At 41.8% G+C, this 12,612-nt stretch overlaps 1 protein-coding gene across 1 annotated transcript; it reads right to left on the reverse strand.

Moving 5' to 3' along the window:
• Positions 1–6,476: 6,476 nt before the first annotated feature.
• On the reverse strand, positions 6,477–12,377 carry COX7A2 (cytochrome c oxidase subunit 7A2). The gene is made up of 4 exons (XM_084826904.1): positions 12,330–12,377; positions 9,483–9,572; positions 7,775–7,859; positions 6,477–6,717 (listed from the first exon to the last, which is right to left on the reverse strand). The coding sequence occupies exons 1-4, from the start codon at positions 12,345–12,347 to the stop codon at positions 6,659–6,661; spliced, it is 252 nt and encodes an 83-aa protein (XP_084683030.1). The 5' UTR covers positions 12,348–12,377; the 3' UTR covers positions 6,477–6,658.
• Positions 12,378–12,612: the final 235 nt, after the last annotated feature.

A 12,612-nucleotide genomic window follows, 5' to 3' on the forward strand; every position in this document is an offset into this window, starting at 1 on the left:
TCTGGAATTGAAAGATGAAGAATGGAATGTGGTGGCTCACTTTTGTTCGCATTCCTGTCTTCTGGGCGCATTTTTGTAGCCACTAATTAGTGCAACTACTGGCAAAGAAAGCAAGCCAAACAAGGACAAGTGATGAGGGACATGGACGTGTGGCTGAGAAGAGGGGCTGTGGCATGGCAGGAGAACTTGCTGGGCCACATGGGTAGGCCTGATGGGCTGTATTTGGTTTGTGGGCTGGAAGTTCCCCACCACTTCGCTACAGTACAGCATTTTTAAGTATTACTGTAAGAGACTGGCTTGTTTATAATAAGTGGAATTGAAAGCACACACCTTAACTTATAACTACTTGACAGCTGCATATCTTGGCTGTGTAGTTTGGATGACCATGGTTATTGTCTGGGTGTGTTTGCCATACCTTTATGTGTTCCACCCATAATTTTTTACTCATATTTCCAACTTCAAATGCCTATGCCTTCCTGTAGACATTTCTCTCAGATCACCTTACACCTAAGTTCCGAACAACATTGATTTCATTTACCCAAAGAACATGTTCTTGCCAGATTACTCTTTTCTTCATCTGGTTCTTGTGTCTTCCAAATATTTTGAGCTTTAAAGTGTTCTGGGCACACAATAGGAGACCTAATTTGACTTGATACACAGTAGGCTGGCAATTTTACTCTATCAGCAAAAACGCCATCAGTGGAATTCCAAAGCTGTGAATATTCAAAATTATATTGCAACACAAATACTTGAACAAAATTCCATAAATCAGAGGGACAAGACACAGCATTGCATCTTGCTATGAGACTCTTAAAAGACATTTCTAAGGAATTAGACAGAACTTGGGACTTATAGAAAAGGAAATTTCAGGCCGGTTCAGACTTTTCCTTGCACTTAGAATTAGATTGTATTAGATTGTATAAGCAAGAATAAACATTTGTGCCAAAGAATCACCCACCAATACCATTGTCATTTCACTTCAGCATCAAGATTTTTGAATGTGTAGGCATGTTCCTGAAAAAGTTAATCATGACTAAGTTTGATTCTATTTCTTTCAATGCAATGTGCAGTGCAATCCTATGCATTGTTACTCAGAAGTAAGTCCCACTATGTTCAATTGGGGCTTACTCCCAGGTAGGTGTGCTGAAGAATGCAGCCTTTCTGTCATGACTAATTTGGGCCAGACTGTGTCCAATAAGTGCAGCAATTTAGATACTCCTTATCCGTTAATAAAGTTTACATGCTGCTCCCTTCTTCTATGGAGTTCAGAGCAGCATATATGGGGTTTCCTGTTTTATCTCACAATATCCCTGTGCAGTATTAATTTATGTAAAACATTTTAAGACTTCAAAGTGGCCAACCATCAATGAAAGCAAGCGTAGTAGGCGATAGTATGCACATAATCCCCATTCAATACAGTAGAACTTACGTCTAAGTAGACAGGCATAGGAATGTGCTGTTAATAACCATAAAATACCATAACAATGACAAAAACATTAAGACCAAAAATAAAAACATTCTTAAATGCATCAGAAGCAGGAAACTGGCTAGAGAGACAATCTATCCCAGCAGTTTCATGTATATGTTAAATAGCATGGGGGATAAGATGGAACCCTGAGGGACTCCACAGGCCATCAGCCACAGCGTCGAACAGGAGTAGCCCAGCACCACCTTCTGAGAATGCCCCTCCAAGAAGGACTGGAGCCACTATATAACATTGCCTCCCAGTCTCATCTCAGACAGGCACCTCAGAAGGATACCATGGTCGATGGTATTGAGAGCTGCCATGAGGTCCAGCAAAACCAACAGGGACACACTCCCCCTGTCCTCTTCCCAGCGTAGACCACCCACCAAGGTGACCAAAGCAGTCCCTGTTACTTAATCAGGCCTGAAGCCAGTTTGAAATGGATCTAGATAATCCATATCATCCAGAAACCCCTGGAGCTGTGAAGCCACTGCATGCTTCAGCACCTTGGCCAGGAATATTAGAGACTGGCCAGAAATGATCTAACACAGTGGGGCTCAAGGGCTTTTTTTTTTAACAAAGGTCTTAGCACCACCTCTTTTAGGCAAGATGGAACCAGACTTTGCCATAAAGAGGCATTCACCTCTACCCTTACGTGGTTTCTACAAAGGTATGTCCTGTCTCATTAAACTTCTAGAGTTTGTTGAGACTGTCAGCAAGTATGTGGACAGGTGTGGCCTGGTAGACCAGGAGTGTTGAACTTCAGGCCCATGGGCCAAATCCAGCCCACTTGGGGTCACATTCCAGCCCTCCATAATGGCACAGATAAGGGAGCAATGCCTTTTTCCTCTCACCCCTGTTAAAGATGATGTAATCTAATTAATTTTTGTGACCTGCCCAGAGAGCTTCAGCTATTGGGCAGTATAGTAAGTAAGTAAGTAAGTAAGTAAGTAAATAAATAAATCTAGGGTTGCTTCTGGACAGAGGGCTCCTAGCACTACCAGTCAAAATTCATTGTGCAGCTATTCTGTATTTTCCTCCTTAATGAATATTTCATGGAAAGGGAAAAGACAGAACCAGCAGTGGAAAGCCGTAGGAGTGTTACAAGTGGAAGATGATGTCACCTGGACCCCATATAAAACTCCATGAATGGAGCCGGGTGATTCCATGATAAAAGTTTCATCTGAAAGCACCAAGAGACAGAGGGCTGAGCTGACTTTTGGGCTCTGTGGATGTGGATGCATTTTGGGATGCTGGCTGACTCTGGCGACTGGATGTGGGAGAAGTGGATTTGCTGGAGTGTTTAATCTGACTTCCTGCACCTATGTGCAGCCTGTATATTTGTAAACTCTTCATATTACAAAAAGCCATTAGGTCTCCAGTGATCTCTTCATCCAATGAAAACCAAACCCACATAAGCACGGCATCACCAGAACTCTTCACCACTTGGGAAATTGGGGTGAGCATAACAATATTGGAGATGCAGAAAGGGAAGCCGAAATGATTAAGCGGTTAGATGGAACACCTTCCCTACGAATAAAGGTGTTCAGAGCTTTTTAGTTTAAAGAAAAGGCAGTAACGGTTGTGGCTTATGGTAGAGGTTTGCAAAGTTCAGTATGGTGTGGTTAGTGGGTAGAGAGACATTTTTCTGCCTCTCATAATACTAGAAGTCAGGGTCATCCCATGAAATTGATTGGCAACAGATTCAAGGTTATATCCATTATTCTAGTAGCAAAATGAAGTTGGCGCTGTTCTGCTTGCGATTGCATAACTGCTAGCAGAACAACTAGCACCAGCAGAAGCAACACCTAAGCTAATAAAGACCTGTGCAGTACCTTTTGGAATGACGTTTGGAACAGCTTGTGCAAAGCCTCGTGGAGCAGTTTGTGGAATGGCTTGCAAAAGCAGCATCACAGTACCGGATTTGACAATTGTGCAATCTTGAAAGTGGGATTTCTGCAAGTGTTAGAAGCTTTGTGCTAGTGGAATGCCACCACTGGATTCAACCCTCAGGTCCAACAACAGAAAGTACATCTTCACATAAGCCATAATTAAAATGTGAAATCTGCTGCCACAGGATATGATTGCCCCCAGTTTGGGTGACAGTAAAAGGGGTTTAGGCAACTTCATCAAAGTTGGGTGAATCAATGGTTATTAGCCATGATACCTAAATGGAATCTCCAGATTGAGGCAGTATGCCTTAACACCAGTGGTGTGTGTGTGTGTGTGTGTGTGTGTGTGTTTTAGACAACAGCAGGGGACAGCTGTGAAGTACATGTCCTGTTTGTGGGCTTCCTGAATGTATCTGGCTGACCACTATTGGAAACAGGATTAGTACAAAGGTCTTTGGTCTGATCTGGCAGGGCTCTCCCCATATTCTTAAAGTAAATAATGACCTGATTTGGGGTTTCTCCTTACCCTCTGGAATTTAGATTCTGAAGTACTCACTTATTAGGCTCAAAGTAAAAAGAATAAAAAAACAGAATAGCCAAACAGAAGAGAAAGAATTATCTCAAGAGACATTCTAGAAAATGGTAGGACTGTACAAGCATATACATGAATGGATGTGTAACATGTGAGAGATCGACTTTAGACTGAGTCACAAAGGAGTCTCCCCACAACAATTTATGTACTGTCTCATTTCTCTGCCAGTTATGTGTCTGTGCATAATTCCAGGTATCTGACTCAAGAGTAGCTATGCAGGCAAGATCCATTTCTCTTATATATGTCATCCTTGTTGGGAAATAACAGCACTACTAAAGCAGCTGGAACAATAGTATACAGAATACCTTTTCTCAATTAGCTTTCATAACAATTACCCAATTTTATAAAGTTTATTAAAAACTTTAGTTGGCATAGTCCATTGCAGGTGGAAAAACCCTTTAAACAGGACAATGTCACTCTGCTTTCACAGCCTCCACTAAATGTGTTAAGCTCATAATGTACGAAGAATGTTAGTGACATAGTGTCGCAATCTTTCATTTATTTGTTACACAGGGAAGTTAGTGTCATTCTCCTCTAACTATGTCTGTATCTCATAAGGAATTTTGCAAATGTAACCTATTTCCTACAGAACCCTTACCTGAGAGCCAGACCCATTGACATGGCAGGGCTTACTTCTGAGTACATACACACACACAAATTGGGTGTCAACTTGTCTTAGAATTGGCTCACAGCTATTAGAAGCAATTATTTCTAAAAGTGAAATGGTGTGCTTCAAAGCAATGTGTGACAGAAGTTTCTTCCTCCACCCCACATTTAATGTGAACAAGAGTGCTATAGATCAGTTTTGGGATAATATAATAATGAATAGTAATACTAGGAAGTCTCCTGCAGAATCCAAGCGCTCAGCTTGTACATTATTTTATGCAAATCACATCAAGCTGTGAAGGTTTTATGACAACCTTGAAGTCATGTTTTTAATGTGTACCTGCTCTTATTTGATTTCTATACAATTTTTTGTAATGAAAAAGATAGGCATTGATGTAACAAATTCATTAATATGACTTTCACTGTTATGTAAGAACTGTAGATAGCAGGCACCATCATAGAAACTCCCCTTTTTCTCTAATACGAGCGAAATGGCTGCTACACAACATAGGTGCATCATCAAAAACAAGCACTTCTTGCTTTGGGTTTTTACGTCATGCAAATTTAATCAATTCTGTGACTAAAACTCCTAAGATTAATCAACAAAGGACCAGTTCAGATTATCTTCAAGCCAATCCAGTCTATCATGGATAGCAAAGGGACATCTGTCCTCTCAAACACAGCTAAACATATGGGGATTGATATATGTCTAGGCTGACTTTGGATATGTCAAACACAGAAGCCTTGATCATGCTGTCAATTTTACACACATGATTTTAGACACACAGGATGACTTTGGACATGTTCCTCCCCAAGCCCTATGGATATGAAAGGGTGGCACAAGCTGCGCACAGCACAGCAGGGGCATAATTGCTCTGCTTCACCCAGTAGGCCAGAGCAGCCTAAAGATATTGTCCAAATTGGCCCAACGATTTCAATCAGGTGACAACCTGGCACAGGAGACTCAACACTTGAAGACAATCCAAGCCTAAGAAGAGAAACTGCAAGAAGCTTAAGTGAGGGCTTTAAAAATGGGGCTAGACATGTCCAGTGAAGTCTGGCATCTTTAGCCAAAGAGCTCAATGGGACACTGGTCAATATTCCCTGGGCCTGTATTGTTGGTGATTTTTTTTCTCGTGATGGAAGTTGCTTTAATAGTATAGTTATGGTAGCAGAGTGGTTTGCACTATTATACCTAAAGCAGTATTCTAGGGCTAGCAAGCAGGTCAAAGCCAGTCAAGCTCACTCTGTCTCTTCTCACCCTACCATGTTTCCAGTCTACATGTGATGGTGGTGGTGGGGGAATATGTATACATGTGACACTATAGATTGAAGCAGACATTAAACAGGCATGCATTGAAAATATTATGAAGTTTCTCACAAATTTACAACAGAAATAGTACCAAGGCCAGAAATGGCATGAATATTTGATAGGCTGGGGTTAGGCAACCTGGTACCCTCTAGCTGTGTTTGACTACAACTCCCATCAGCCCTAGAAAAATATGGCCAATGCTTAGGGATTATGGGCAAAGTCCAAAATATCTGATGGCACCAGACTGCCTATCCCTGCAGTAGGCCATAAAAATGATCCTTCCTGTCATTAAGCCTCCAAAGATTTAAAACTGGAGGTAGTAAGAGAAGGGTTAAGTCAGATTCTGCCTCGCAAGGTTGATGGAGTTTCTACAACCTTGGAAGGGGGAATCCAAAATACTCTGTGATCCCTCAGACCATAGGATAGCTCTGTTATTCCTACCATGATGAGCTATTTTTGAACCGTAAGACAATCAGGAGGGCTAGTTAACAAGCACTGTAGATTCCAATGTGAGCTTATTAGTCATGCTTGGACTGAAACTACAGACTCACAACACTTACATTAAATTCAGCAAGGAGTCTTTAACAGATTTGAGCATATCCAATATACTTTCAGACCAGAGAGGAATGTGAAACTACTTTATTGATTGCAGCGTACAACATATCAACTCAATAAATATTGATCCCAAACACATAATCAGACATTTATGACAAGGACAAAGTAGGTCCCTGAAAAGTGTAATGGAATGGGACGGAGAGATGCTACTGCAAGATGCATCCTGTAAACTGGAGTCATTTGTTTTTCTTGGGCATAGAAGCCATGAAGAGTTCATAAAGGACATAGCCTGTTCCTGTAAATAAGACACACAATATTAGGATAGATTGAATACACACGCTTTATCCAATTCCAAGTTCTTAATAGCATAACCTCTCCCACAAGAGAAGTATGTATAGGGTGCTTTTGTTCTAGTTTTAATGAGACAGATGCCAAAAGATGTGTTAAGTCTTGGAGGTGAAGAGGAGCCCTTCATCCCATCATTTTTCCATTTTACAGCTCAGCAAATAAAGTGAGCACAGCATTGGAAACATTTCTAAACATAAGAAATTGAATTAATATTGCAAAATCTAAAGCGCAATTATTGTAAGGTTAGTTATCATCCTAGATCTTCAAGCTTAAAAAAAGTCCTGGTATTTTAAAGTTCTCCAAGCATGCTGTTCCTAGTACCTACACCTAAAGTATTTTTATTTCAGCTTCCATTCAAGAGCTTCTGCCTGAAGTTTCAGGTCTTTAAAAAAAGTTTTTAGGAAATAAATTTAAAAACTGAACTCTCTCAGAGGTGAGAGAGATCCAATCAAATATCGAAATTAAGTAGGTATAGTATAGAGGGGCTTACAGCAGACAAGCTTGAATGAAAAACTTTAAAAAATAAACTCTGCTAGTAACTACTAAATAAAATGAGACCTTGGGTTCTTTTGTGATGGGGTTTTTTATAGACCCAAATTATGTCCACAAGAGATACAGGAGAAAGACAAGACAAGCATCTCCACAACAGCAGCCCTGTGTACTTTTATATAGGTGTTTCCAACAGTAATTTTAACAGATTGGAAAAAAGGCAATGTATGTACCCAAAGGATTACATATAGTAGAAAGTATGGAATATTTCACACACTGAAAAAAGCTGCTATGCACAAGCACAAAGTCAAATGAGCATTTAAAAGGACAGAAATTGTTGACATAAAATGTAACCCAAGTTAAGCTGTATTTGCCCAGGTGAAAGCAAAAGATGGCAGAGAAATTTCAAGTTCCTGATTTAGATTTATGCAGGTGTAGAATATCTCCTCTTAAAAATATGAACACATTACTAAAGAAGACTATGATATCTCAGCTCCTACTTTGTTTAACCTTACCAACAACAGAAAGGGCCATGGTTAATCGATACAGCAGTGCATCTGTTGTTCCACCTTTCAGGTACACTGGAAGTCCATTATCTTCCTAATACGAGGGACACACAATTCACATGTTAGCATGGGACTAATATCTCTACAGTTAAGTTGTCTCCTCACTGGATAAAGAATGAAAACCTATCCAGCAATAGTTACAATATTAAAAAGCTAAATCCTTATCTATTTTCTAGAGTCTAGGCAAAAGGTATAGAAGTGTTATTGCCTGCCTTAGGTATCTAAAACTGAATAGTGCAACTCAAAATATTTGCTAGAAACTGGAAGTTCATAGCAACTAAAGCACTGACATGTGATGAGCATATTACCATATACTGTAAATTCAGATGCTACTTTTATGCATATCCTATGGGGAGACTACCTGCAGCCCAATCCTATGTATGTTTTCTCAGAAGTCCCACCAAGTTCAATGAAATCTAACTCTAAGTAAGCATGAATAGGATTGCAACTTGAGGGTTGAATCCAACTGTATTTTTCCAGCACTGACAGATCAAATTTTTCCTCACCCTGCAGCTCCCCATGTGCCCCCAAATCTACTCCAGAGGGCTGCAGTACCCTCTGTAAGTGGGGGCATGCTGCATGGAGTACAAGGCGAACGAAAATTCCCACTGCATGTACAGAGGTCTACTCGCATAAGTTTGCATTCAGCCTAATATCTGAGTACCATTGATATTGGGATGCTGTTCAATTGGCTGGTTAAAATATTCTTAAGTGAACAGATATTGTCAATTATTTCATGAAGTTAAGCATGCCCTTGAGTAAGTGGCACTTTACCTTTATTGCAAAACTGGTTAACCCAACAGCAATCACAGAAATGAGGGGCCCTTCCTCATCAGCCTGAAGGAGTCCGGATCACTTTCAGACTTCTCACTTAGGACCAGGTATTCCCTGAATTCTCTATAGAAAGTTTCTCTCCTACTTAAGCCACTACCCTAGCTCCCTAGCCATTTACTTACCTGCTGGCACTTCTGAACAGGAACACAGGGTTAAGGAGGAAGCACAAAACATACACTCATGGTGGCATAGATCTAGGGTTGCCAGATTCCTTTAAAAGATCTGGCTAGCAGCAGCTACATTTGTAGTTTAATGCATGTGAGTACTGTGAAGGCAATTGCACACAGACTATGCTGCTCCATATAGCTCCATCCCATAGAGCAAAGATGTAAACCCACAGCCCAGCAAGGCTTTTCTGGGAGTCTGCCAGGTGCCCCTGCATTTGCTGCCACTGAAAACAAATCACAGTAGCAATGCCTGGGGTTTCCTCAGTCTTGAATTCTAGCTTAGGATTCTAGCAACATGATATAGAAGATTTATAAATGAATTAGTTGGAATATTACCTATTTTTTCTAGTTGCTTCTAGCAGCTAGAAGTTTGATTTGTCCTTACAATCTATTGCTGTATCTTTCACACAACTTCTTTGCATTTATAAGCATAAATAATTCATAGAAATGCTGTTGAATTTGAGAATATTTAACTGAGAGAATAAGCAACTATCACATAGAAATCAGCCTATGTGGTCTTACAACCTCAAGCCAAGAAGGATGGCTTTAGCATTAAGTAACATTAGTGCTGCTAAATCTTTACCCAGCAAATTCCTCTTTAAAAGAAGCAAGCATTACACTGTCATTTCTTCTCAAAGTAGGGATGCAACCAATACCTGGAATAGTTTCTGTTTCGCTTGAACTTTGCTTGCAGTCTGCCTGCGAGAGGCAGTACTTATGGTTTTCTGGGAAACTTGCCGAAGAGCCTGCAACAGAAACACACAGAAGTTTACTTTTTAAAAGTTGTACTCCTACTCACATTTACTTGGAGAGTAAACCAAACTCGACACTATATTTTGGATCAACTGTGGTTAGTGAGTACACACAGGACAGCTACAGTTTGTTCTGAAACCAAAAAGATGGGAATGTCTGCAGGAGAAGTGCACATACCCACAGGGAGCTACTCATCATCTAGCCATGGTTAGGCAAACAGCATTAACTGTGTTAACACATTAATGCTAAACACATTAAGGCTGCAGCAGGGGCAGAGGGAGAAAGCAGAGCTGTCATCAACCCTGCTCAGAAGCCAGGTTCATCAGGCTTTGCCTCTATCTCAGCTGTCCTCCAGCAGCCATTCCATCAGGCTGTAGCAGAGAGAGACAGGATGCAGGGCCACTCAATAGGCTCAGTTGAGAAACAAGGCATTTTTGGCTTCTTTATTTGAACTGTTTCCATTACAGTTTTTCAAGATAAGAGGACCAACAGATTCATGATGTATTAGAACTATTACAGCATTAATTTGCACTGCAGCTGGTTGTAACATCAGAACATTAAGAACTGGTGCCTGAGTCTTCTTGCTTTCTTTTTCCCTCCCCATCCCTTTTCAGATGAAAAGCAGGGTATAAATACAAAACAAACTATGATTTGGTGTTATGTGCAAGAGGCACCATTATGTCCACACTAAACTTCACTGTGAAGCTGGCTGTACATGGATGCAGTCTGCAGCAATCATTTCACAACCAAAGTGACCTTTTCTACTGTTACCAAAGTAATAGCAGGCAGCTGTGGGCTGCATCCATGATCAGCCCATTTTATGGTGAGTTTCTCCATATTAGCATAGTACAGATAGAAAGACAGATAACATCAACACCAATTACTGCTACTGTAAATGGTTATTCTTGTAGACATTTGGCCTCTGCAGATCTACTGCCACCTCTTACACTGCATGGACTTTAGGTCCCTGCCTACCTGTGAACAGAGGATAGTTCTGTATGCATCTGATGACAGGGGGTTCTAGTTCACAAAGCTTATGCTGCTTACCTGGTACTCTTTGCTATAAAACTTTGTTTTTACAGAAGACCAAAACAACTATTCTTTTGAAACTCTTTTTCAAACTCACTTCCTCCTTCTACACCTGTTTCAAGTCTCAAAGGTTTGTGCATCAACTCAATACTATTAGATGTTGATCAAACAAGCTCAAAGGAGGCTGACCACAGAATCTAAAACATCACCTATAATGAAATTATATAATGAGTGAACTACAACTGACACTGCAAACATAGAAAACCAGTCACTATCTTACCCTCAAACTACAAACCATTTGAAACACTCATCTTCCCATCATATAAGTAAAGCTACCAAAGCATGCAATCTAGGGTTGCCATCTGAAGAGCTCCAAAACAGGGAACACATTCCAAGAGTATGACACATCACATAGAATCACAGGGTTGGAAGGGGCCTACAAGACCATCGAGTCCAACCACCTGCTCAATGCAGGAAGCCTGATTGTTTCAGAACACTCGCAGCTCTCTAATTAAAACATTGCCAAGACTATACATTTTAATAAAGTTGCTTTTTGCAAAGAAACACATTTTAATGCAAAATGTGGAACTGTTCCTTTAAATAAGGAAGGGATGGCAAGCCTAAGGTGAACATACATGAGAAGAAAAGTTTGCAAAAACCCACTAGGCGGAAGTAGAAAAGGAGAACAGGAAAGGCGTGCAGCCAAATGTTATCAAGCTCAGACCAGCACACCAAAACAGAAAGGCCACCTCCATTCAGAGACACAGCACTCATCCTTTATTATGCATTTATTTATAACACATGCAACCTTTTCTAGGCACTGTACAAAGATTATTTAAAAAGTGACACTGAAGTCCACATTCTTAAAGAAGGCATGACACGAGAGGAAAAAGGCATGGGGGAAGGGAAAAGTAAACAAGCAGGTTGTTGTTGTTGTTCAGTCATTCAGTTGTGTCCGACTCTTCGTGACCCCATGGACCATAGCACCCAAACTTCCCAGTTACATCACCACTCATCACACGCCCCCCCCCCACTTCCCTGCATCACACATAGAATCATAGAATAGTAGGGTTGGAAGGGGCCTACAAGGCCATCGAGTCCAACCCCTGCTCAACGCAGGAATCCAAGTCAGAGCATCCCTGACAGGTGGCTGTCCAGTCTCGTCTTGAATGCCTCCAGTGCGGGAGAGCCCACCACCTCCCCAGGTAATCGGTTCCATTGTCGTATTGCTCTGACAGTCAGGAAGTTTTTTGACACGCCCCTTCCCCACTGGAATAAATTACTTTCCGTGTAGCATGACAGCTACAGAGGACCAGGCTGAACCGGCTTGCTTTCCACCTAGCCTGTCACCATCCGCCTCATCACTACTTCGCTGGTCTTGCAGCCTGGTCCTATTCAGCCGCTGTGCGGGCCTCACGAAGTCATTTATTTCGACCGGATCACAGACGCGCCTCATGGGGGCAAAGGATGAGGCTCTTACTTACCCTGCCCCAGTTGGAAGGCATAAACTAACTGCACTGCCCCCCCCACAACACGGGGGCTCTCAAACGTGCATCTCCTCCTCACTGAGTAGCCCCACAGCATCCCCCCTCCCGCAGCCAAAACACCTGCACCTGCTCCTCCTCCTCCTCCTCCTCCTGCTGCCCCCCCCAAACGGTTCCCAACTGAAAAGACCAACACAAACACCAACTCCCCCCTCCGCGCCGGCACTCCCAACACACCAAAAGGTTTCGAAGCATCTTGCCCGCTTCCGCGTTCGCCTCGTCTCCCCCAACGTAGCCACAAGGGCACCGGAACAGGAAGTGGAATGCCGACCGTTGCCCCGTGACGTCACAAATCCCGCCTACAGCGGTAGAAACAGGGTAGACGAGACATACAACGACAGAGCATGAACTTCCGACTTGAAGGAAAATGGAAGCTGCCCCTGAGGGATGACTATGAGGGCAGAGCAGCGACGCTCTTGCCTTTGGCGTCTCTATGGTGAACCTCATCCGCATCCTGCGT

The sequence above is a fragment of the Heloderma suspectum genome, chromosome 1, assembly GCF_057233095.1.
Source record: "Heloderma suspectum isolate Gila_16-S chromosome 1, 16-S_ref, whole genome shotgun sequence".
Lineage (NCBI taxonomy): Eukaryota > Metazoa > Chordata > Lepidosauria > Squamata > Helodermatidae > Heloderma > Heloderma suspectum.